Source organism: Silene latifolia, chromosome 5 (assembly GCF_048544455.1).
Source record: "Silene latifolia isolate original U9 population chromosome 5, ASM4854445v1, whole genome shotgun sequence".
NCBI lineage: Eukaryota > Viridiplantae > Streptophyta > Magnoliopsida > Caryophyllales > Caryophyllaceae > Silene > Silene latifolia.
Window position 1 is genome coordinate 11,702,077 of NC_133530.1, and position 26,698 is coordinate 11,728,774.

Below are 26,698 nucleotides of genomic sequence, written 5' to 3' on the forward strand. Positions count from 1 at the left end.
ACTATACCCGTGATAATTTGTTATGGTACAGTAAATTTTCAAAAATGACTCCGTGGCCCAATGGATAAGGCGCTGGTCTACGAAACCAGAGATTCTGGGTTCGATCCCCAGCGGAGTCGCATTCTTGTTTTTACCTCCTTTTTGCTGAGTATTCTTCAAATGGTAAAGACAGACGTTACATAAGCAATTTGTGCAGCAGGCCAAGTCTTTGTCTAAGACTCCAATTTACCGATTATATTTATTTTAAGAAATACCCTGGATCATCATATATCATCTACTTTTTTTTTAAAACACAAATAGGGAAAAGATAGAATGGGGTAAGGTCTCTCGTTCTTTTGGAAATAAGGTCTTTAAACAACTAAATTAAACTAAACTAAAATTCATGAGCGAATGAAAAACAAAATGAATTAACTAAATTGAACTTATAAAACTTAACTTGAACTTAATTGAAGTAACTAAAATTAAGTCAACAAAGTCCGAGCCTAATAGCATTATAACGGAGTAGCAAGCCCGCAACTCCCACTCCGCAAATGTGAATTCTACTGGTTAAAACTTGGATGAAATTCTCAATGATCTTAGGTTCAAGTCTCCCCAAGAGCAATTTTGTGAAGCACTTCATATTTATGACCTAAGGTTGAGCTTGTCACTTTCAGGTAACTTGCCGAGTATAGTGATTGGAAACTATTACGTGTACTCAAGGGTTTATCCAATACACACCAAAAAAAATAACGGCGACAGATTCCCTCGTCACCGAAAAAAATAAAAATAAATAAATTACTAACACCCAAACAAACAAGCGAATGCAAGTAACTCATTTCTTATACGGATCTCCCTCACCTATCCACAAAAATTGGAACACAATCTCCATGTCCTTAAACTATCCACGTGTAACTCAACTACTGGCTCATCAAATTACTTCATTGTAACGATAATTCTAACTAACGTTCATCATTCATCACCATTCACTACCTATCTTCATCAAAAAAACATTTTTCAACCCAAATGATCTTCATCAATGGCAATTCCAAGCTTTTCACCATCTAATTACTTTCATCCATTTACCCAATTCACCATTTCCAAGCCTTTTCACTTTATTTACTCACCTCCATGGCTAAATCCTCCCAAGTTCATAATTGTCCATTCCTCTACATGCCCACCTCCTATGTTAGAAGAAGAACCCTCCTCCCATGCATCACCCCTTGTTCAACTCACTTACGACTCGAACCCGAACCCAAACCCAAACCCGAGTGTCGGGTTTAAAAGTACTAGGGATGTCAATGGGCAGGATATGAATAAACTCTTGTTAAACTTGCTTAAGGACCCTAGTACTCAATCCCTTGGGATGGAGTATTATGAGAAGGCGAAAGCGAGTCCGGGATTTGTACCTCAAGTTATGACTTTGAAGTCGATTTTGAGGTATTTGGTTAAATCAAAGAAATGGGATTTGATTATTGTTGTATGTAAGGATATGGTTGTGTATAAAGTGTTGCCTAATGGTATGTTTTGTGGTACAATTGTTAGTACTTGTATTAAAGCTAGGAAGTTTAAAGTTGCTGATATGTTACTAAAAAGTATTGAAATCGATGAGAAAATCGCTTCTTTTGGTTATGCTTCCGCAATTAGAAGTTATAATAAGCTTCATATGTATGGGATTTCAATTGATTTGTATGAAAGGATGAAAGCAAGTACGATTGCACTGGACCCTGGAGGGTATGTTTTGGTAATGGATGCTTATTTGAAATTAGGGGATTACGATAAAGTGGTTGAATTATTTAGTGAATTGGATGGGAATTATAAGGTAGAGGATTTAGAAAATGGTGTTCAAGTTTACGGGGTTTTGATCGAGGCCTTAGGGAAAGCAAGGCAAGGGTTTCGAGCTCTTGAGGAGTTTGAGAGAATGCGCGAAAAGGGTATTCCTTCAAGTGCTTTAATTTATACCGCGTTGATTAGTTCATTGGCCGATATGAGGAAAATAGACCTTGTCGAAGGTTTAGTTGAAGAGGCCGCGTCTAAGCAAATGGTTAAGGACCCGGCATTGTTCCTTAAGTTGGTTATCATGTATGTTGAGGAAGGGTTAATGGAAAGGACTTTGAGTGTTGTAAAGATTATGAAAGGGGCTAATTTGAAGGTGTCGGATTGTATTTTTTGCGCGATTGTTAATGGGTATACGAAGAAAAGAGGGCTTAAAATGGCGGCTAAAGTGTACGAAGAGCTTGTATTAGAAGGGTGTGAGCCAGGGCAAGTGACCTATGCTTCAATCATAAATGTCTTCTTTCGATTGGGGTTGTTTTCCAAGGCGAAAAAGGTGTTTGAAGAGATGCAACTTAGGGGATTTGATCGATGTGTGGTGGCTTACTCCACCATGATTGTAATGTATGGCAAGACGGGGCAATTGAGAGAGGCGATGAAGCTACTAGCGAAGATGAAGGAACGAGGGTGTGAGCCTAATGTATGGGTTTACAACGCGCTAATTGATGTTCATGGAAGGGCGAATAATTTAAGGCAGGTTGATAAGATATGGAAGGAAATGAAGCGGAAAAAGGTTAAACCTGATCGAGTTAGCTATACTAGCATTATAGGAGCTTACTCTAAGGCAAAGGAGTATGAGGGTTGTATCGAGTTTTATGAGGAGTATCGGTTGAATGGAGGGAAAATTGACCTAGCCATGGCCGGGATTATGGTTGGTGTCTTCTCGAAGATTAATAGAATCGATGAATTGGTTAAGCTTTTACAGAATTTGAAAGCTGAAGGGACTAAGTTAGATGCAAGACTTTATAAATCTGCTTACAATGCTATGACAGATGCAGGGTTACAAATGCAAACAACATGGCTGGAGGAAAATTTTGGAGGGTCTTTGAGTGAATCTTTGGTTGATAAGGATGTGAGATCTAGAAAGAGTCAAGGTTTGATCACTAATTAATTGTGCAAAGCATTTGTTTAATTTGGGTTACGATATTACGTCTTTAAAGGTTCTGAAGGTTATTACGGAGCAACAAGACCAAGATCATCATGCCGAATGATTTCACAATGAAGAATTAAGTTATAGATTTAATATTATGATGATCAAATTTGCCCACCAATTAGATGGGTATTGTACATATTAAAGTGATTGAATACCAAAATGATTGTACAATATCAATGATAAAATGAACCATTCATTAATCATTACACTAAGTTGCCGATTGTTCGAGGTTTCTAATTTGGGCACTTCACAACGATATAGATTGCAAATGCAACCTGTGGCTTGACTAAACATCTTGTTTACTAAGAGAAGGCCTATATTCGCCCTACTTAGCCGAGTGACATAAATAAACTTAAGTTGCACTGAATAAGGTGACATGACCAACTATTTTGCTCAATGATAAAGTGTGATAGCTAACATCCGCCCCTCCCCGTTAGAGCTGACAAAGTCAACTTTTCCTAACTCGACCTCGTAACAACGGTCTAATCCAACATGAACCTGAATTGATATAACCTGACTCATAGCCGATAGAATCTACACATTGATAAACACAAACCGCAAACTCATCAAAGTACGATCTTTCACCCGAGTTCAACTACCCTCGTCTCTCGAGTCTCGACGTAATAAAAATAAAAATAAAAATTATACAAAAATCCCTATGAATCTTAAACACAAATAGAATTAAAACTAGAACAAGTCAATGACAATATGTGTACCCAGTTACCCACTAATCACTATATAATCAAGTCAAACTTAAATCTCTCTTCTGTCGCCGGTAGAACATCTCCCGGCTGTCCTACAAATTACCAACCAAACCCTAAATCCCCAATTCCAAATCCCAATTCCCAGATGAACAAAACAATCGATCGATACAGAAAAAGAAAAAAAAGATTGAGAAACAACACACCCAAAAACGACATCGTTTCATCACCAAAATCAATACTTTTTCATCATTTTAATTTCGATGAATCTGATCTTCCTGAAGAAGTAATCTTTTCTGAAATCCTCACAAGATTACCTGTTAATTCCCTAATTAAATTCAAATTAGTATCAAAATCATGGAATTCCCTAATTTCTACCCCTAATTTTATCAAATCTCATCTGAAACAAACAATTTTAAATCAATTTGTACCCTTTAATTGTGTGTTTATAGTTTCACCTTATTTCTTTTATATACTTAATTTTGGTGCATATGACAGGTACCCAGATGATCAAAGAGGTGAAAAAGGTTTAATTCATGTTAAAAATCTTAATTATAATGATAATGGTGTTAATACTTTCTTAATTGGATCATGTAATGGTTTAATTTGTTTTGGTAGAGGTGGTTCAAGTAATGGATTTCATTATTATTTTCGGGTTTATAACCCGGTAATGGGTCATTATTGTCATGTTTTAGATCCATTAGGGAATTTTCAATGGGTTTTAATGTGTGGGTTTGGTTATGTTTCGAGTAAAGATGATTACTTTTTGTTTGTTGCTGGTCTTCAGAAGAGAAGTTCTGAGATATTTGTGTATGTTTTTTCGATAAAGGCGAAAATTTGGAGGAAAATTGGTGTGTTTAATGAGAATGAATTGACTATTTTCTCTGGTGGTAGAGGGGTTTTGGTTAATGAGACTTTGCATTGGGATAGAACCCAAGTTTGGACTCCTAATCAGAAATGTATCTGTGGGTTTGATTTGGTTGATGAGACCTTTAAAGATGTGAAAATGCCGGGTGCATTTTCGAGTCGTGGTGGGGGGAATTTGAGTTTTAAGTTGTGTGAGATAAATGGTTGTTTAGGTGCTTGGATTGTGAATATGAATGGATTGTTGGAAATGTGGGTGTTGAAAGAGTATGGGGTGTGGGACTCTTGGATGATCTTGTTTAAAATGGATATGGTTCCGGGTTTTCTTAACTTTCGGGGATGGACTGAGAATGGGAAAGTTTTAGTGCAGACAGATGATGGAAGTCTGTTGCTTGCGGATCCAAAGTCTAGTCCGACTGAATATGTGTCACTGGTTAAAGATTTGGGTGATATGGATGCACTGAGTTTCGTTCGTAGCCCTGTTTCACCCTTATTTTGAACATTCTGAAAATTATCAGCTAGAATGAGAGCGTCAAGTATATAAGCGACTGCCATGGTTCTGCTCCATTCATAGCTCGTTTGTGGATATTCGCTTGTACAAATAACGTGGAATTGGTGCATCAATTAGTTCCTAGACTATGTTTCAAACTTGTAAGCATTTGTATACTGTACTTTTCACTCGTAGTTTCAATCATCCCTTCCCTTCCCCTAAGCACAAAGAATTAAGGGGAAAAAAGTCGAAAATGTGAAATGAAAATCTTCTTGTATTATTGTGCTATGGGGATTAGATGGGCAGGGATTTCCTCTTATGCTGTTGGAGTACTCAAATGTCTGTATGTGATGTATTTATGTACATTTAACTTCATATATATAGATCCTGAAAAGCGATTATTGCCGCTCACTCCTTGTTAGTCTCTGGACTATTGCAAATCTCGTTTCATTTCTTAGAGCGTAGTTCCTCTTCGTCTGATTGCTGTTTCTTGGATGAGATAGTTGTTTTATTACATATGACTGTTATTACACTTTGTGTCATGTACTTTAGATTATTACACAGTGTCACTCGTAGTTATGAGTTATGACTGTTATCGTATCAAGTTGAAGACCATCTTTGATGCTGAAGATTATGAACTTGGAACTTATCAGATCCTGCAATGGGCTAGTGTTTATTCTATGGACCAACCCCATAAGTAAAAAACTACAGAAATATTACTATGTCTCGAGTCTAGCAACTCTTAAAACTACCAAGCATTAGAATTTGTTGGGGATTTGGTTTTGTGTCTTCTAGAGATTAGAAGGTTGTCAGGATTATAAAATTGGCTGAAACCCTAGACATCAAAAGTTTTTCGTCTTCTCTTAAAGGACCCAAACATGGCGAAAACTTGGTAATGAGAATCACTTACATGTCTTCTCATTGAGAGTCGAGGTGGTTTATCGCAGTAGATGATGACACTGGTCGACGTTTCAGTTCTCAGACGACTAGTGTTGGCTAATGAGAGTATTCATTAGCTTGCAGGTAAGATACAAAATAAAATTCCTGACATGAGCCTTGTTGCCTTTGGTTTAGTACTACAGACATGTCAATACAATCCCCTCATCTTAATTTTAGGGAGTAAAGTAAACTATAAGGACCCAAACTTTAGATAAAAGTAGCTATAAGGACCCAAAGTATTAAGATAGAGCTTTAAGGACCTCAAATTCTTATTCCGTCAAATGTAACTGACCTTGCTAACAATTGGTTTGTTTGCATGGTTTGTATTTGTCATTTGTGTTCCTTTTGTATCTTCTTATTAGTTGATCTTTATGTTTATTTGAGTTTATATTAGGGAATATTGGTTTAAGTTTACTACTTGTTCGTTTCGGAAATGTCACATATTCCGTCTTGGCGTATTTTTTATAAATGAAACATTTTATTTTGAGAATGTTATCACCTTAACCCTAATTAAAAAAAAAATGAAGCAGTTCCAAATAATCAATAATAATACTACTAGTACATGACTACATGGTTCTACTTCTATACTTAGGGTTGATATCCTTATCTATTTTTAAATATTGCCGATACGGTCTTGATGAAATTCGTACCGAATATACGGGAATTTTACTAAATATACCTAAATTTATATAATTAAAATCGTAACTATATTGTATGTATACGTATAATAAAACCGTATTATTGCTCATTCATTGCTACAATAATACTCGTGTCTCTTCTCTCTTCATCTCACTTCTGCTTACTGAAGACCTCGTTCATTTTTTCCTGTTATTTTTTTACATCATCTTTATGATCAATAATACGTGTGTGGAAATAAAAACACTACAAAAACATATAATATTTACTCATTCCTTTGATTTTCAAAAGTCTTCGAATGATTTGTTCGAAATATTAAAGAACACAAATTTTTATTTAAGACAAATATATCCGTCTTAAGCCTAAGACAGGTCAAGTAGTTAGAATAAGACAAAAGTATAATGCATGAGAAAATACAAAAAAAAACTTTGTCTTATATGTTCAAATGGTATAATGTTTGATTCGTTTAACTGTTAAGATGGATATATCCGTTTTAAGGTAGACTAAATGATTAAAGAAATGGGAGAAATATAGAATGAAAGAAAAATGAGAATCAGGGGCATTTAACGCCATGTGCAGCCACGAGCGCGGGAACGAAGCCTTCTGTTTTGATAAACAATTTACAAGTTTTATTGATAGAATTTGTTTTAAGATGCCTCAAATAAAAATTAGATTTTTTCAATGAAACTAGCTGAAATTAGCCCATCTATTTCGTTTATCCTATAATCACTTAAACATATTCTTTGATCTTGTTTTCACTTAATTGCTGCACAAAATCTCCCTTATGACGGAGGGTATCCGTCGCAAACTTGCGACGGATACCATATCGTCTCACAAAAAAACCATAAGGGTGAGAGACAAAGCACATGGGGTGGGTACCCACCTTGTCCCCTCTACCCATTTCCACTCACATATTACCCGTCGCAATATTCGACCCGTCGCAAGGGAGACCTACTGTAATTGCTGTACCTATGTTTTGATTTATTATTGCTTTTTTTCAGTGTGTCTTCTTAATTGTGGTGGCTCACACTCTCACAGGCCACAGCCTTGACTAATGGAGTAACGGCAAGTTAACGGAAGGTTGTTTCAGGTCCTTAAGGCTAGTGTTTGATACTTTGGGTCCTCATCGCTATGTTTTAGGATACTTTAGGTCCTTTGTTTGTTGTTTACTCTAATTTTAGGTGTAATAGAGTTATAGAGATTAGGAGTAATTGAGCATCAGTTCGAGCCACCTTTCTTCAGCTCTGCTTCGGCTTCTTAGCTTATTCTGTACAACGCTACTTAGATTCAAGTAAAAGTATCCGACATAAGTGTGTCCGGAAGATGGACTTGAGCTTAACATAAAATATCGAAGCAAGTGTAATAGTGTATTTATGTCCGATCATCGACGCATATACATACATATACATATATTCGGGGTAACAACTAACAACTTCTGTAGTAGTCGTACATGTTTTCATGATTATTAAAGATGTCATAGTACTGTTGGTGAATTTAGTTATCACAAAAGAACACCTGTAGTAGTTGGTCCTCCACACTCAACGAGTTTCAAGACCCTACACATACACATGATGGACCATTAATCAAAACCAACTTCAATTCAATGGTCCATCTTTCTTTCATTCATCACTCACCATCAACCAAAAACCTTTCCTTGTTATCATCATTACTCTACTAACTCGGTCTTCCTGTTGTAGTACCGTCTAATGATAAAAATCTCAACTATCTTACCTCGTAAAGAATTGCTACTTACCTTCTCCTTTGTACCTTCTCTAACCATCTCCTCTCGTAGAAAATAGTTGACCAAAATATAATCTAGTTAATCTTTGTATTACAGGAGAAAGTTGGAGAGAAGATTGAAAAGAGAAGGTTCTTAGCAAAACTCTTTCCGTTAAAGTTTTATCGGGGTAAACTTTTTGGCAAAGGTTTTCAGTATGAAAGCTATTGAAATAGACACCAAAATGTCCCACTTGATTTGTCTCATGTTTTTTTTTTGACAAAGGTGATTTGTCTCATGTTGATATAGTATATAGTCTTTTTGTTTGCTTTTGTTTGTTTATGTAAATGGCAAAAATCCCAATTGAAATTACTTCTAGTTGAAACTTTAAAGATTCCAAATTCCTCATCTCTATTAACTTATTCATGTCAATTATTAGATACCATCTTTTCAATTATTTCAAGAAAACAACCCTACCTTAGCCTTAGCCTCAGCCTCAATTCTCCAATTATATGTATGAATTGTGGGTCAATTATCAATTTGTCACCATAATATGCTTTGGCCTTTTAGCACCCCCATACACTTTATGGGAGAATCAAATTCGGTTCAATTCAACACAACTCAATTCAGCTTCGCTCAATCTAACTCTTACTTCAGCTCAGTTAAGCTCAACTCCGCTCGATATAACTCATACTTCAGCTTAGCTTTATTTGGTTTAGTTTAGTTCAATTCATTTCTGTCGTAAAGAATAGTTCAGTTCAGTTCCTTTCGACCGGACCGAATAGAACAGGGTCTAAGTCTTACAAATTTACGCTTCTCAAACGAAATACGAGATCAGTACATTTATCGAAAGCATGGGAATTTGAGATTGCAACTCATCATCCATGATCACCGGATCTCGAGCAACATGCTAAGACCTGATCGGTTTTACCCTCCATTCTCGTGAGAGAACCGTAAATGAGAAATACTCGAAACACAGCTTAACTAAAACCACATATATTTATCATTTCACTGCTTACATGTTTATAGTTAAGATAGTAGCATCTCAAGTATTATTCCAACCAGTATATACATACAAAACTAAGCCAAGAGACTGATTATGCTTAATCTACAAAGCACTTTATTACAATGAATAAGAGATTCAACCTACTATTTTTGCTTCGTTTTTAGGGGCCTGATACCATGGGTGATATCTACTGCACTACGATATCATTCCATACATTCTCGAACTCAATCTAAGTCGGACCCATGTCCTAGTGAACGACATTTAAGTATCGATTAACTCATTGTTTCTTGCAATTGTCCGTCTCCTCAGTCTTCGCAAATCTTCCACGTACCCTTGGCTGACTGTCAGCTAGAGCCTTCCTGCAAGCATACTGCGCCACAAAAACAGGTTAAGAGTTAAGACGAGATGGAGGCGGTCGTACATGTAAAACCAATCAATTAACCATATAAATAAATGATTAAGTTTATTGTTTACTTATACACGGAGTAGCATATATGGGTAATGAGACGCCTAAAAACAAAAGTAGAAGTAAAAATCAATGATGAATGTGTAGTAATTAAAATTACGTTAATTTTCCTGCCGAAGTTTCTCCTTGATTTCTTCTCTCTGTATCGAGCAAGTTTCTGCAGGCGATCTTCAGAGGTGCAGTTGCCGATCAGCAGGGACCGCTGGAGAGGAGAATGCACACTTATATTGTTACCATTCCCGAGAGCCTGTCATAAAAAAAAATGAATAAAGTAAATAAAAGTCGCAGGATCAATGACTTGCCATCTTGTTCAATGGCTAGAAGCATGTGGAAAGTTTACAGCGTCTTTGCATCACCAAAGCCAGTAAATTCTCAGTCCTATGCTTAGTTACCTTGTCAAATGAGCTATGTTACTCATTCTGGCATACGAAAGTCGTACACCATGACATATATCAGAGTCTTAAACATGATTTAATATTTCCGGTCACTGACTGTCAAAAAGTTAGAATACGGGTGCAGGGACACAAAAACACACAGCATCACTGAAGATCATAATGATTCATATAAGAAATATGTTACTGCCTTTGTCATGATGCACCCGTTTTGGCCTGTCGAAGTGGTGTCGAATTGTCAAGTGCCAGATACAGTCCATACCCAAATCCTTGACTGTCATGACGAATACAGGTTCAGCGCAAAGTGAAGAGTTGGAGTAACATAGTGAGCACATATCAGAAAAATTAATAAAACTTGGAACACTTCATCTAACCTTTATGTCTCCTTCACTGAATGCCCTCCGCATCCCATAAGAACCTGGATAATCCATTTCAGGAAAATCTAAGAAATTCGGCCTCACAGTGGCTCCACTTGCCCATTCCATTGAGCTTAAAGACTCTGAGCTATCACTTTTATTTTCATCAATCTGGACCTCATTTGTCATCATCAGGGGAAATTTGATATCATGGATATCAGACACAGCTGTTTCTATCGATGTTTTCTCAAGTAGTTCTTTCCTGCAACCATCAAACGCGTCACAGAAAAGCTGCTCGTCTTCCATGGACTGCATGTCACTAATTTTAAGGCCTGAAGGCTGCATGACATCATCCCCACAAGATATCATTCCAAGAGCAGCTATCATTATGGGATCAAGTTGCTCCATTGGTTCTTCCAGTATGAGCTCTGGCGCTTTAAATAGATCACCTTCGCATCCCAAATCATAGTCTGAGATGGCCGAGTTTGTAATGATGCTGTCCTGAAATACAGACAACGATTATGCAGGAAACAGGTTTCATATTAGATCCAAATACAAAACTTGCTTAAATCCGCCCTACACTACATTACTGTTAAACAATTCTTTTTTTTATATAAAAAGAAAAGAGTTAACGGGAATGAAAGTCATTATTCAGGCGGTTTTTCCCTATCTTACCGTAAGATGCTTTCTCAAGAGACTCTCTCATATCCGAACGACAAGGATCACAGCTCAAAATCTAGAACGATGATAATAAAAATTCTCAAATTCTGGTGGTCAGAATGGTTTTCTTATAGTAATAAATAATCATTGTGCCATCACATACGAGTATACGGCATACAAACTCACGGGACAAATATATTCATTTTTGGCTGATCTCCAAAACACGGCACAACATAGGTCAGCATGATCTACTAAAGATACTTATAATTGCAAATTTGCAGTATCCCTAACAGTCTCATTAATCATGGAACCATAATCCAAACTTTTAGCTCTATAGAAGCTGAACTGCAGTTCCAAGTGCAGAAAACAACGCTTAAATCTAGACAACTTAGCTGAAGCCATCGAACGGAGCTACTCAATACTCATGACTTAACTGTGACAACTGTAGGAATCCAGTTGCCCTCTTGGCCTCTTTTCGTCAAAAAAATGTGAGTCCTAATTTGACATGAAATTATCAAGTTACCAACACTGTACGGGCTATGAACGCGTGACCATTAAACCATCAAAGGATAATGATCTTTAGATAATGAAGGTTTCCTAACATGATCTAGACCATATGCTCATAGATATCCACATCAGTAGTCCGATTATATCAATGCAAGATCAATTATTCAAAAAAACAAAGATGACCATAAAAATCTCAAAAAGTCAGCAAAACTTCATCTGAATCTTTCTTCCTACTTGCTCGATTATAAAAGTAGCATCAACAAGCTTTCCACTGTAGGTCCTCTTTGTCGAAAACTTTCCACATTCGACAAAATAACATCTTTGATAACTCACCACTACAAACATCCTCATTCAACTAGATTGAGACAGAAAAAAGCTATCAATTACAAGCCTACAAGACGCTATCGATGATTTTGCACCTTACCAAACCCGATTTCCTTAAATAAATATAAAGCCCTCTTTGCTCAACTTCACTTTTACCAAATTTGGCTAAAACACAGCCACTAATCAACTTGAAGTCTTCATGGAGTGACCTAAATTTGACTATTGTTTTTGGATTAGTGGAGTGTAAAAGTAGCTCTAAACAAAGTCTTCTTAATGGAAAAGAGAATAAAGTGATTGTTAAAATCATTGTCTTACAACAAACTTCAAAGGTCAATCCTCCATAAACTCGAAAAGACTCCACTTTTCCAAAATTAACAAAAACTATTGAGGTTTATGAATCAAATCAAGGGATTTACCAAAAATCAGCCATCATAACATCACATCACCAGCCTTACATAGATTAAATCATCAATATACACTTCATAAGCTAAATGCAATATAATCAGTTAGTCTCGTGTAAGACGGTTTTACACAAATCACAAGAAAATCATGCCTATACTGATCTAAAACTAGTTAGCAAAGAACCCATTTTACAATATCCTTGTGTAATAATCATTTAGTCTCGTGTAAGGCGGTTTTACACAAATTACAAGAAAATCATGCCTATATTAGAGTAAAACTAGTTATCAAAGAACCCGTTTTACAATATACTTGTGTAAGGCCGCCTTGCATACTTAAAATGACCCACATGACCATTTCATTATCAAACTTCAAAAAGATTACAACTTTGATCATCCAACAAAAAATAAAAACATGGGTATCAAAATTAAGCACAAAAAGATTAAAACTTTGAACAGAAAAGAGAGATTACCAATGAAGCAGAGGGTTTCTGAGAGTAACAAAGTTCATCTAATGACTGCATTTCATGAGAAAAAATCTGAAAATATGGGAACATTAAACCAGTTTCTGCATACATTTTTTTTTAGTTTTAGTATTCTAAATTCAACAAAATGTGACAGAATTTGCAGCAAAATGGTGGCTAAATAATAGTAGAAAGAGAATCTGAATTCTGAAATGAAATGGGATGGTTACTTCGTCTAGGGATGTGTGTAGGGATGGGGAGAGATTTATAGAAGGGAAAGTAGGGTGGAATTCACAAATTCTTGTTTCATAGGATACTTTTGGTCTTATTTGTCATATGAATAAAATATTGTCATTTTTAAAAAAATGTAAAATGTTATCAAAAAACAAGAATATTTTATTATAAAATGATGACATATTACCCGTTTTATTTTAGACCAAAAGCAATAGTTTTAAGAAAAACGGACAGGTTGGAATTTTATAGGAAAATTACAAAATGTGAGTGGAAAATTGGAAATACATTAAAATATTGTTGAAAGGTTTAATATTTTGGTGTCTTAGTGATGAACAGTACAGTAAAACGACAAAGGCATAAAGGACAATAGACTCAAAATGGTGCACTGTCAAACATGCCCCCTTGTAAATTGTAATGCTCCCTTATTTCCTTATTTTATTATTTTATCACAATTTCTTTTTTTTTTTTTTTTTTTTTTTTTTTTTTTTTTTTTTTTTTGGACGAGGGTTGAATCCCCGGGCGCACACGTAATACCCGCAAAACCACGCGTGTGCATGTAAGACATCCTTTAGGATGACAGATGAATCAAAGACTCTGTGTAGGGAGTCGAACCTGGGACCTCTCAATTCGTTGTCATTGCAACGCTTTAAGGCACTCCTGCGCTCCACTACACTCAAGCCACTTTGGTTTCTTGGTTAAGAGTCTTCGCGTGAAATAGGTTAATCGCAATAATTATGTAATATTATATTTTTTGAAAATCTAGATTAATTTATTTAGCTTTTAATAATTTTCAAAATATAATCTATCTATCTATCTATATATATATATATATATATATATAAGTATAATAGAAGAACCGTTAGACACTTGGCAATCTCACATTCATTTTTTTCCCGCCAAACATTATCCTACCATTATTTTGTTGATGGAGGCCCACACATATTTGCATAATGGAAAAAACTATCTTCAAAATATTTCATTGGATATTGATTAATTATTAATAACAAATGCATATTTTAGAGGATGCGATAATCATGGAACATAGAAGATTGTATCTCTTTGAACATTATTAAATATGACATAATATGAGTCTTGTGATTCACCTAAAAATAAATCTAAGTAATAACATGAACTTTAATTTTTTACAATTATTTGATTTATTTCTTGCTTCTATGTTACTTTTTGAGCAATCTTAAATCAGTGATTAATTTTACAATTACTCAATTGCTTCTAAAAAAGTCATTTTTTATACAACGAACATGTTTTACCGGAGATTAAAACTTTCTCCCTCATCTTACAAAGTAGAGATCTTATTTAAAAGAATCCTTCATATACTCCAATCAAATTAACTTTGTTAAAATTTAAAAGTCAATCTTCTGTAAAATAAATTTATTAAAATGTTTCAATATACAATAATGAATTATAAATCATTTATATTAAAAACAGTTATTCATAATAAAAAAATCTGCATCATATATGCCTTTAATATTCTGAGAGAACTACGAACTATGCCTTTAAAACTTATTTATGATGAAAATGTACTTGTGAATTGTGATATCTTATACTTCTACTTATATTATTATTTAAGACGATTATGATGTGTGCATGTGTCACAAGCTTATGACGTCTCACAATCAGTTTAAATAATAATAATAATAATAAAGTGACAGTACAACAAATGGTTATGATGTGTCACGAAAATATTACGTCTCATAACCTTTTCACCACAAACAAGAATAACCGTTAAAATAGCCGCCAAACTTATTAATTTATGATCGGTTTTTGTAATGTGTATCATCAGGGCACACATTAAGAAGTCATATAAAGAAGATTCCCAAGATTATTTCATGAGAAACTAAAAAATAAAACTCTTTGTTGTCTTTTTTAATGAATAATCTTGATAATCTTTACTAATGTGTTCCTTAAATAAAACACAAGTTAGAAAATCCGATTTACGATTAATTGAAGTGAGGTGAGTAAAATGAACCGACATTGTCTAAAAAACAAGAGAAAATTAGAGATGAAATGTTGCTCAAGATGTGCATAGCTTCTAGAGTTGTAGACCACAAACAATAGCCATCAATTTTTGCCAATAATATACAGTTCTTTATTTAACTAAAAAAATACAAGCAGCCATAAGATATTTGATGTATAAATAATTAATCAAATGATATTGGAAAGTGACATTGGTTGTTTATGGAAAAACAAAATGTATTGCAGTCCAATTTGTTTGAAGTATAAGAAGTTGCATTGGTTATAATCATATGCTACGTACTTCATTGTCACCTCTCTCTCATTTACCAACCTTAGCACATGGCATCAACAATCTTTGCTAGAATTGCATGATGCATGCATTTAATAATCACAAATTCTCATCAATTGAATGACATATCCAATTATGGTCAAGACGGATACCACTTTACCTCACAATGATACTCCACTTTTTTCTCTCTCTGCAACACTATTCATGTGGTCCCCTTTCTCCACTAACCCATTTTGTTACCATTTTATCTCACAAAATATCCGTCACAAATGGTAACCCGTCACAAGGGAGACCAATTGTTTAATAATATTGAAGATTTTATTTTGTATTTAAGCTTCCAAAATGATAATAATCGCATCCTTCAAGGATCTAGACTCTAGGCCTAGGTGGACACACAAATTCTCGTATAAACGGCTATACTCTGTAAGTGTCTTAAATTTAAAATGAGAGTAGGATTGTCTTAAATTTAAAATGAGAGTAGGATTGTAGGTGAGATAATATGAGAATGCCTAAGCATCAACAAAAAAATTGTTCTAGAGTATGTAATTAAGAGTATATATATTCTGTTTTTATTTTGATTAAGATGGATATTAGTGCCGTCTTGAGAGGACTTACATACTGAATAAACAATCCCAATATTTGATGATAGATTTATTATTATTATTATTATTATTATTATTATTATTATTTGGCCAAAAACTATTTGTTGCTAAGATTAGTAATTGGTTTAGGGTTTTTCAGGATATTATGACAATTTATTTATATGATCGAATTAAAGAATAAATAACCACTATATATTTATTTAACTTTATTTTTATCTCTATATTAACTCATTGCAAAATATCTAAATCATTTCTATAGTAGCCACTGTAAAAGTACAAAAATTATAATCTGATAAGTTTCACGAGGGAGAGATGTTCATAAACGATAGTTGTATTATTGAGTTGTGTCCATAACGATTACAAGAAGACCATATATATAGCACTCTAATGATCCTAATAGAAACCCTAGAATCTCTATAATATGGTAAACCAATATATTTCAAGACACAATATCACTATAATATTCTATACGGTATATTCTAATATACCGTTTCCTTATCATCCCCCCTCAAACTCATGGTAATTTGGTAAAATTTCCATGAGTTTGCACAAAAGAAAATCAAAAATAAGAAAAAAAAAATTCAAATCTTCATCTTTTTCATCTTCAATAATAGTCTTCATCTTCGCAAGGTAGGTAAGATAAACGAGCATAAAACTAGCTAGAAATTTCTTCGAACAAGAACGTTAAGTTTTTCGGACTTGTCGAATATCAAATAATTTGTTAGGAACACTAATCGAACCTAAACAAATTTCAGTAAGGCGAAAAATTATCCGTTAATTTTAAAGTTTGGAGAACGCTAAGTTTTTCGAACTCCAAATAGATCTGAACCACCATCATGGTGATTAAAATTGCGTAACTCGACAGTCAATTTAAATACCACCTTGAACGGAATTGAAGACATTAAATCAAATGTCAAAGAAAGGATAAATTTTGTCAATTTTTTTTTTTTTTGGTATGGTGAGATAATATGGTGAAATCACTAATCTCAGAGAACAAAAGATAGGACGAATCAATTTTTTTTTTTGTAAACTAAAAATAAATTATTAGATAGATAGTCAAGAAAGGAATCCCGCCGGTGGGTGTTTTACATTATCGACCCACCGGCAGGGCAGCGGAATTTTGTATTTTAGGTCTCAAGAGCGTGAGGCTCTGATACCATGATAAGTTTATAAGGGGGAAGAGAATTGCATAAGGAAAATTATGAGTTAATCTGCAGGAACCCTAATCGAACCTGACAAATATCAATAAAACAGAAAATTATCCGTCAATTTCAAGAGCTGGAGAACGTTAATTTTTTCGGACTCCAAATAAATCAAGTATCACCTTAAACGAAGTGACGATTAAACAAATTTCAAAGGAAAAGAAAGAATTTTTTTTTTCTTTGTTTTGGATCTGTTGTAACAATTCCTGGGATCAGCAATGATAGGCAATAGCAAAACAAGAAAAGCTATCACTGTCGTAGAACATTTTGGGATGACAATTTCTTTTTTCTTTTTTTTTTCTTTTATTTAATTTGTGTTTTTGATTGAGTATCCTACCGGTGGGTGTGTAATTTTCCGGCCACCCACCGGTAGAATGCGGAAACGATTTCTAGAGTCCTCAAGAGAGAGGCTCTGATACCATGTCAGATTTTAAGAGGGAAGAGAACATTTCATAAGGCAATTGTATTATTGATTTTTGTGTTTTGTGTTACATCAATATGGTGAGGTATTTATAATACCTCTCAACTTAATAAAACTCTAAACCTAATATGGCCAACCCTAATGGTAGCCGGGCCTATTATAGGCCCAATATCCTAATATAATCACGTAGTCGTAAATTGTGAAATTTCATATCGAAGATGTCTTAGTCTAGTGGTTAAGACGGAAGTATTGTGGACAATAGGTCTAGGGTTCGAATCCCCCTCCCCTCTATTGTAATGCGACTAAGTGCGCGTTTCGATTGACCAAAAAAAAAAATTGTGAAATTTCATCGTTAATTGCTCAACCAAATGGCCAAAAGTTTTGATTGAAGAAGTCGACTAAGCTACTCACGGCGATCTGGTCGAATTAGGAGAAGCTATAGGTATTATTGCAGGTCAATCCATTGGGGAGCCCGGTGCTCAACTAACATTAAGAACTTTTTATACGGGCGGAGATTGTTGTCGTGATGGACTCTTCAACAACTTTTTCAGAACTACTTGATCGCGAAATTTTTTGCAGAAAATTCTAGAATAGAGAAGTTTCAGCCTTTGATATACTTGAAATGTTACAATTGACTAATCACTTTTATCATCGGTCTCTTAATTTTGTCCTATTTTTAATAGAATAACTCGTAATTTAGCAACATTTGGTCTAGAATTTCTTCATACTCATCTAACACTACTACAATTCCATGCTCAGTAATCAAGCCTAAGAAAACGACTTAATGTTATTCTCTAATTTCTTCGTGTTTAACCCTTATCTAAGGTGTCCGAATGTCCGATGACTAGATTAGAGAAAAGATGAGACACACCACTAAGAGCAAGTCCAATGGTAAGCGGATATCTTCTAGCTTGACAAATCCACGTCATATCCTAACCTACAACCATTTTAAGCTACTAAACTCTTCAATTGTTTAGCTACCTTTTACACTTGCTTGACATGAATCACAAATTCCAATAAATCAAAAATTAAAAATAAATCAAATCTAATTTATGGAACTAATTTTCCTATTGGTTGTTTTGCATAGTGGGGCAATTTAAGCGATTACCGTTATTGTTTCAATTCTTGCAAAGCCATTTTACGTATGGCCATCTCTACAATGCCAGAAGAATTACCATTTGTAATTTAAAGAAATTGTTGAAGTCCTGCCTACACCATCGGACTATTTCTAAGACCAACAATGCGCACTTAAATATAGTCCTACATTTTGGAGATGATAATGATAATGAACATGAAAATAACATTTTATTGGAATATGCTTCTTTTGAGTTAACATTTTATCCTAAACTAGGAACTTTTTGACAACTCATATTACTCAGGTAGCCACTTTAGAGTTTTGCGCGTATTAAGACAAAGTATGGGCCTATTTTGCTATATATCCCTCGTGCTATTTTATCGTCCTCCCCTATTCATTTTTAAGACGAGTATATAAGCCTTAAATAATACAGAGTACAACACATTAAATGTGAAGAAATTCAAAGTTTTTCATTTCAGGGTTTCCATATTGATAAAAGGAGAAAATTACCGCTTTTATCGCAGGGCCTCTCCTCTATTGCCAATTGGTTTTAGAGTGGAACCCTCTTGGGCCAGCGTTGTGGACTATTTCTCCTCCATTTGGGTGTGGCCCAGACCCGTTGTTGAATTTAACATTAAATAGATGAACTAGAAGAAAAAAAAGTGTATAAAATATTAATATCCACTTATATAAAGGTAAGAGCATCCACAATGGTAAGCTAGTTGGCCACATAAAATTTTCAAGCTATAAAGTAGTTTGAAATTTTTTTTATTTGCAAGCAAGTCCTTTTGGATAACCATTAGAGATGCTCTAATATTTGTCGTTATTCATCGAAATCCGTGGTGGACTAGTGTCCCTCCTATCCCTATGTCCAGCACTAATCGAAATTTAAACCCTACTTATCATTTAAGGGATGGGTCGAGTTACATTTATCATTTAACTATTAATAGATTCGATTACTGGCCATAAGAAGATAAGGACTAAAAGTTACAGTACTCCTATTGAACTAGATCTGTAGTTTAGAGTAAAAACTTTATAATGAGGTTCATTAATTGACAAAAAAAAAGCTCAACTTTTTGGCTCAATTGTAGATTTCTGGATGAGCAATATAATTTTTTTCTTTTTCCAAAATATTATGAAAATTTGTATCCTTGAACTTTTTAACACTCAATATTTTAGATCATAGTTGCTTATTCATGGACACAAATTACTTTTTCATGAATTTTTTGCCATTGTTTTTCCATACCTTGCCCTTCTAAAAAAAAAAAAAACTCTCTAATTCTCTTCCTCGCACGATTAATCAAATCCCTCAAATTAATCAATTATGGACGCTATTGTATCTTCATCATCTCCTGACAGATAAGTGAGGGATTTGCTTTTGTGGACAAAAAATGTTCACTTTACTACTGCTAGATGTGGACATGCCAATTTATGATCCTTTTTTGGTGCTGCCCTTCATTATAGCTATTGGAATTTGACACCAAGTGCAGTGATTTAATCGTATCGTCCCTTAAAATGACAAGGGTATAATGGTCATTTATGTCCATAAATGAGTAAATCATGTCCATAAATGAGCATAACCCTTTTAAATAATAATGACACTCGATATATTAGATAAAGATGAGTGATGACAGCTTGAAATTTAAATTTGAGCTTGTCATCACCGATGAAATAAAAAAAAATATAACACGAAATTCTCTATAATATCTTACTTCAAATAATCGAATCCGTGGTCAATTGTTTACATAGCTAGTAAATGGTTATGGTGTGACAGTTCCAATATGAAAAGTGTTTATAAAAGCCAAATTCGGTGAAGTTGATCGAGATAGTAACTTTTGGCAAGCGTGTCATTTCACCTGAATTGTAAAGGTTAATCGAATAAAGAAACTTGGAATTTTTAGTTCTTGAAAACAATGTAACAAGGGAATTTGCAATCAGGATATTGAATCCAACACATTCACAGTTGTGCAATCATTCCGAGTAAAAATAAAATGAATTATGTCTCTTTCACAAAATACGTGATAATATCCTTGAACACTTAGATCAACTGGTAGAGAGTTATTCTAACTGGAATAAAAGTCTCAAGTTTACGCTTGGAAATATAGATAAGTTAAAATCAATGAGAGAGAGTTTTATCGTCCTACTAATTCTACTCAACTCGAATACAGACTTGAGTTAAGATTTTCAGTTATTTACCGCATGTATGTATTTCATGGCTTGAGTTTGAAATCGACAAATATATATAAAAAAATTGTATTCGGGACTTAAAAAAAGTCTACTTTTGTCTTATAAAAAATTAGTTGTCATTGCTTATAGGCGTTAGAGTTTACTCCTTATGTCCTAATTAATAATTTATATTTACTTTATTCTGTGAGGATAAATAAAGTAAATGTAAATTATTGATTGAGACGGAGGGAGTAATCTGGAGTACTATTCAAATTAGTGGGATGATTATGTAGTAAAATTCTTTATTTGTATGAGAGGAATAAGAGTAAAGGCTAAATTCAGTTAATCTGTGAATTTATCCTTACAATCGACATGAATGAGTGGGACATTTTAGTTTACATTTTAGTAAAGGCGTTTTCTCTTTTGCATTTTAAATGGGTTTCTCTTTGCTTTTTGTCTTTTTTAAATGAAATAGTGTTGTTTTAATTACAAAAGTTGTAGGCTTGTAACTTTGAAAATTGTAACAATGACTTTCTTAGATAAAACAAGTATGAATAGCTCGTAAATTGTAATAATGAGTGATCAAAATTTATGGACTATTACACTAAGAGCAATAGCAATAGAAGAATTTTATATTAGGTTTTTCTTATGTCATACCCCCTCTATTTTTCTATATATGACTTTCTCACATTTCGAGACACACACTTCTCTCTTCAATATCTTTCAAGTTATATGTTTAAATATAGTGATATGTATACTCATATGAAAGATTTTTTCATAAGGAATTTAATAGTATAATTTTTATAATTTTTTACCAAATATATTTTTGTAAATATTAAAGTCAAAGGCTCGCCTCGAAAAAGTAAAACGTCATATATTAAAAAATGGAGGGAGTATCATATTTTATTAGTTCTAATGTTTAAACACTTTTGCCTACAATAAATGACATGTATAAAGTTATTAAATAAAAAATATAAAATAAGTAATTGGTTTTCCACATTTTTCAAAGTATGTTTATTGGTTCTCAAATTCTCATGTATGAACAACCAAGTTCTTATTTTGGAACTTAATTCTTAAAATTAAGAACAACCTTTTATTTGCAATAAAAGAACCTTTTTATTTTGGGTTTTTAGTGATCACCCCAAAACTAAGAATTACTATTGCTATTGCTCTAAGAGTGGCTAAGATCGAGTATCACGACTGAAAAGTAGGGGAATTCAAACCTGATATCTATACCCCAAGAGCTTAATTGCATACTGATGTGATAATTTTCTTTCTAATAAGACTACATTATTTCTAAGAATGTTTCGGTCATTCGAATCGTTTACTTCATTCAGTTGCTCAAGAAAATTAACGTTATCTAGAATACAAGGAGATAACTTTTAAAATATTAACATAACACATTAAAAAAGAAAGGGAACATCTCTTAATAAGAAGGGTTTGAGAAGAAAAAAAGAATAATACAAGCAACGGGAAAGAAGATTGGCAGCTCGAGAATGTCAACCGGGTTCATCGCTTTTTATTATGTCGATAGATGCATTTATCCACTAACCTAAAGGCTAAAGGTCTCATTTTCAAGTTACAAAGCGGTTTCATTATAGACGGAGAATATTCGTCTATAGTTATAGACATGTCAAATATCCATCCATTTTAAGTAAAACGGTCAAATGTCACTAGTACCATTTCCATGAGATAAACTACCTGTTGTAGCTTAAGAAATGGCACTGGTAATATTTAGCCCGTTTTGCTTAAAGTTGGTGAATATTTAGCCCGTCTATAGCTATAGATGGATATGCACCTTCTATAATGAAAATTTGTGTTCAAGTTATAAGCGGTTGACTTATTGTTTCGCCTCATTTATATATTTATTTTTATATTTTTGTGGTATATATTTTAACTAACGATAAACAATTTACTAAGAAAAGATAGTTTGTACGGAGTATTTCTTATAGATTGCGGCTGTGAATGTTTTCTAATGACATAATAGAAATAGAAATTAAAAAGGAAAATGAAAGGGTGTCACCGGATGACACCCAATTTGGGAGCCCAGTTAATAGATCCTACAATCAGTTGTATGCTCTAGAATCCGAGCTATATAATAAAGTTTTCGAGTTTTGTTTTAAAGAAGTCGAGCTATACAATAAAATTTCTGAATTCACTCACTTAAACATTGTTCCGGGTGTGATTACGGAGCAGGATTTGTTACCACGTAAGCTTGTAGAATGATGACTTTGCTTGACTCTTCCTTTCGGCCTCTCCTGAAACAATGAACAAACTGAGGGCTCGGCTTGGTACCGAGCGAACTCACTCCGACGCTCAAGTCAGTAAACTTAAAGGGATTAAGTTGTGTGTTACTTGGCAAAGTATATTGTAGAGAGATAAGGGAGTTTGTACCAGATTAATTGTGGATTATTAGCTTATTTTCGGATCCTTTCCTCAATGAGGGTTGAGGAGTATTTATAGACTTTCACCTTTTGTCACGTAGTGGCCAAGTGGCATAGCAGGTGGAAAGACTGTTCTACCCTCGGCCGAGGGACCCATGGCAGGCCGGCGGGCCCTGTTGACTCCATGCCGAGGGGTCTTGGATGTGAGTACGCGGATGTGTATCCCGGTGGCTAGTTGCTGGCCGAGACCCAAGTGACAGCCGACGGGTGCGCCGGTTAGCTGTCCAAGGTGTTGACTTGCTGTGGATATCTTTGACCTTGCTCAATATGTTGACTCGGTCAGTGGGTGCAGAATATGCCCCATCAATTTGCCCCCAGCGTAGTCTATGCCGTGGTATGGACCTTCGATGAGTGTTGAGCGTATTCTGCGTAAGTAAAAATTTCTTCCCCGGCTTCTTCTTCCTCGGCTTGGTTCTGATCAGGCCGTACCGTGTCCCCTCTCCACATGGATGTGTAAAGTGCATCAAATGTGGAAAAGAAAATGGCGCTGGCCGAGACCGAGGTTGTGAGTGCCATGTGCTTTTGATTGCCCCCAACCGGTGCTGCCAAGCTCGGTTGAACAGCGGGCCGTTTGGCAAGTAGATACCAAGGATCGTGTTGAAGAAGATACGTCGATTGGCATTCTGTCAAGGAGTGTGTTGAAGAAGTTTTGTAACTGTTTGTCGATTGACATTCCATGGCTGCATGCTTGACACGTGGCTCGGTGTTGATTGGTTGACGCTTCATGGGCTTTGCCCTGATTGGTCCGTTTCATGGGATTTGCTCTATAAATAGAGCGGTTAGCCCCTGATTTTGGCCACCAAAATTTCATTTTCTCAAAAAAATTTCTTCTCTCTAGCTTTCTTCGACGAAACTTCTCTCTAGTCTTCAAAGCGTTACTCGGCGTAACACTTTTCCAAGGTAAACAAACAAATTTTTCAACTTTTATTCGTTAAGTATTTGTTGTCACGTCTTCTGCTGATGCTGGGCCTAGTTCTTCTGCGCCAGGGGGCTCCCCGTCGCGCCCTGGTGAACAGGAGGCACTGGTTGTCACCCCGTTAACCGTTGGGGGTCCCAGGCCGCTTTCTCCTGAGGTTGATCCAAAATATTTGGAGGATTTGGAGGATGATGATGATGATGTTGATGATGATGGTGATGATGATGATGGTGATGATGAGGAAAGGACTCATTCTGATGAGGGGAGGCCGCGTCTCTTGGATCACGGCGACGCCTGTTCGATCAACCCTGACCGTGCCTGGACGAATAAGTTCGCTAGCTGCTCCGGTTCTGACCTTTTCGAGGACCATTACTCCTTCGGCAGGGGATATAAAATTGTTATTCCTGAGGAGGGTCAGGCGGTCTGTTGCCCTCCCAAGGGCTGTATCGGCGTGTACATCAGACACCTGGAGTATGGGCTCCGGTTTCCTCTGAATGCATACGTTGTGGCCATCATTAAAGCCATGAATGTCGCCGTGGCTCAACTGCACCCGTTGGCCATTAGGACTATAATTGGCTTTGTGTGGCTCTGTCTCTTTAAGGGGGAGGCCCCAACGGTTAACTTGTTCCACCGGCTTCACCATCTTCGGCCGTCAACCCCCGGTGGCACGGGGTGGTACAGCGTGCAGACAGAGCCGGGTTACGTTACTGTGTCCAAAATTACATCTTGTAAGGACTGGAAGGGGCGGTGGGTATACGTCGAGGTTCCGGAGGATTATCCACTGCCCCGGTCCTTCCAGCACCGTGTCAATTTGCGGTGTGAGAGTCGGGGGGAGCGTGAGAAATATGTCTCCCGGAATAAGCTTAAGATGGACGCTAGCAGGGTCTATCTTAATGAGGATGAGAAGCGGGCAATGCAGCTGTTTGAGGCTGAGAAGGATGGCACGCCGAAGGGATGGATGCCCCCGACGCAGATCATTCTTCAGGATGAGCTGCTCTGCCACGTCGGCCTCATACCGGCCCTCGAACGGGGTGAGTGGGGTCGGTGTGAGGCCCATCTTTGCTTTTTATGTTTCTGTATCTTGGCCTTGGTTTATCTTCTTTCGTTTAACTCTTGCTTTGTTTCTTTTACAGACCGTTTTGGCCCGGATCTGTCTGCGGATATCCTCAAGAGGTTGGGACTTGGCGAGGACGGGAAAATTGTTGATTTGCATCCTAAGGCCTTGCCGCGTGATCGCAGACCGGCTCCTAACGAACTCATGGACCAGCAGTTGAAGGCACTGGATGTGACGGCGGCTCAGGCGAAGGTTTCCAGTAACGTGCCGCGCCGCAAACCAAAGGCAACGTCTATGGCGGCGACGGCGTCAACCCCGGCTCAGCCTTCAATTCCTGTGGCCCAAAAGCAGCAGGTGGTCATCGATGTTGAGGAGGAGGTCACTGTTGCGGAGGCTCCTCCTTCTCTGAATAAGAGAAAAGAGACCGAGTCTGCCGTCGCTGCCGTTACCGAGGCCGGTAAAGAAAAGGGCCCTCCAACCAAGAAGGCCAAGCCTGGTACGGATCTAACCTGTGGCTCAGATTTAGCTGGTTCATTAGGCGTTCCTGATGACAGGCTCTCTGACATGTCAATGAATGTTGACATGGATGCTTTGTCCGAATTTTTTGTAGATCAACCGCGGCCGGCTGCCCCTCTCACTGAACGGCAAATGGGGAAGCGGCCTATGCAGACGGGCAATCAAAATGTCACTGTCGACTCCTCTGCCGTGAAGCCTTCCCCCGCTCAGATTAGGGCGGAAGGCATAAGGTTGATCAAGGTGCTGGCGAAGTGGGCTGACACGGTCGGTGCTCATATTATGGAGCAAGAAAAGGTCATGGCTGAAGCTGCCCCTGCGCTTGAACGGCTTAGGCTCGAGCTTGCTGCCTCTAAGAAGGAGACCGAGAAGGCCAAGGTTGAGGCTGACAAGGCGGTCCTTGCTGAGCGAAAGCTTAGGGAGGAAGCTGACAAGGCGGTCCTAGCCGAGAGGGCCAAGGTTGAGGCTGCGGAGGCTGACGCCGCTAAGCTGCGGGAGGAGCGGGACAAGCTTCAGGCTGCCTTCGACTTTGTTGTTGAGAAGAGGGAAGAATGGAAGTCTCTGTATATGGCCCAGTCGAAGGCGCACAGGAGTACAAGGGCTATCCTCGCCCAGAGGGAGAAGGATATTGAGACGCTCCAAACTGACGTCATCCCTAACATGTGCGCCAATCACGGGACAGGCCGAAGAAGCTACCGGGGAAGTAATTAGAGAGCTCTTTCTGAAGGCTCCTTCCCGTGGAAAAATTTGACCACTGCTTGATGATAAGGCGGCGCTGCGGAGGCAAAGGCCGCGGAGGAGGCAGAGGCTAAGAAGGCGCCGAGGAGGTCTGCGGAGAAGGCGGCCCATCTTTGAAAAGGTGAAGGCGGCCGGGGAGGAAGCGAGAGGGCGAAGGCGGCTGAAGCCGCCAAGTCGGCTTCACGGGT

General features: G+C 36.6%; 3 protein-coding genes and 1 non-coding gene across 5 annotated transcripts; 3 read left to right on the forward strand and 1 right to left on the reverse strand.

The window, feature by feature from the left end:
• The first annotated feature begins 46 nt into the window (after positions 1-46).
• On the forward strand, positions 47-119 carry TRNAR-ACG (transfer RNA arginine (anticodon ACG)). The gene has a single exon. It is a non-coding gene; the product is annotated as a tRNA-Arg (tRNA).
• Positions 120-871: 752 nt separating this feature from the next.
• On the forward strand, positions 872-3,183 carry LOC141656711 (pentatricopeptide repeat-containing protein At5g13770, chloroplastic). Its single transcript, XM_074463714.1, has one exon. The coding sequence runs from the start codon at positions 1,016-1,018 to the stop codon at positions 2,918-2,920; it is 1,905 nt and encodes a 634-aa protein (XP_074319815.1). The 5' UTR covers positions 872-1,015; the 3' UTR covers positions 2,921-3,183.
• A 456-nt stretch (positions 3,184-3,639) lies between these two features.
• LOC141656716 (F-box/kelch-repeat protein At3g23880-like) lies at positions 3,640-5,428 on the forward strand. Its single transcript, XM_074463721.1, has one exon. It carries the CDS (start codon positions 3,671-3,673, stop codon positions 5,024-5,026), a length of 1,356 nt encoding a protein of 451 aa, XP_074319822.1. The 5' UTR covers positions 3,640-3,670; the 3' UTR covers positions 5,027-5,428.
• A 3,861-nt stretch (positions 5,429-9,289) lies between these two features.
• LOC141656713 (uncharacterized) lies at positions 9,290-13,177 on the reverse strand. 2 transcript variants are annotated; one of them, XM_074463716.1, is made up of 4 exons: positions 12,892-13,177; positions 10,548-11,030; positions 9,882-10,028; positions 9,290-9,685 (listed from the first exon to the last, which is right to left on the reverse strand). In XM_074463716.1, exons 1-4 carry the CDS (start codon positions 12,994-12,996, stop codon positions 9,593-9,595), a joined length of 828 nt encoding a protein of 275 aa, XP_074319817.1. In that variant the 5' UTR covers positions 12,997-13,177; the 3' UTR covers positions 9,290-9,592. The 2 variants fall into 2 exon arrangements, with proteins under 2 accessions (XP_074319817.1, XP_074319818.1); XM_074463717.1 differs by having other exon boundaries at positions 10,548-11,296; positions 11,349-13,118.
• Between the last annotated feature and the right edge of the window lie 13,521 nt (positions 13,178-26,698).

What these genes read in the sequence shown, in the direction of transcription:
- LOC141656711 (XM_074463714.1), top strand. Translation starts at nt 1,016, where the DNA reads ATGGCAATTCCAAGCTTTTCACCATCTAATTACTTTCATCCATTTACC.
- LOC141656713 (XM_074463716.1), bottom strand. Translation starts at nt 12,996, where the DNA reads ATGTATGCAGAAACTGGTTTAATGTTCCCATATTTTCAGATTTTTTCT. An exon ending in AGAAACCCTCTGCTTCATTG is followed by an intron (nt 11,031 to 12,891) that starts GTAATCTCTCTT and finishes TCTGTATTTCAG; the next exon opens with GACAGCATCATTACAAACTC. An exon ending in TCAGTGAAGGAGACATAAAG is followed by an intron (nt 10,029 to 10,547) that starts GTTAGATGAAGT and finishes TTTTTATGACAG; the next exon opens with GCTCTCGGGAATGGTAACAA.
- LOC141656716 (XM_074463721.1), top strand. Translation starts at nt 3,671, where the DNA reads ATGTGTACCCAGTTACCCACTAATCACTATATAATCAAGTCAAACTTA.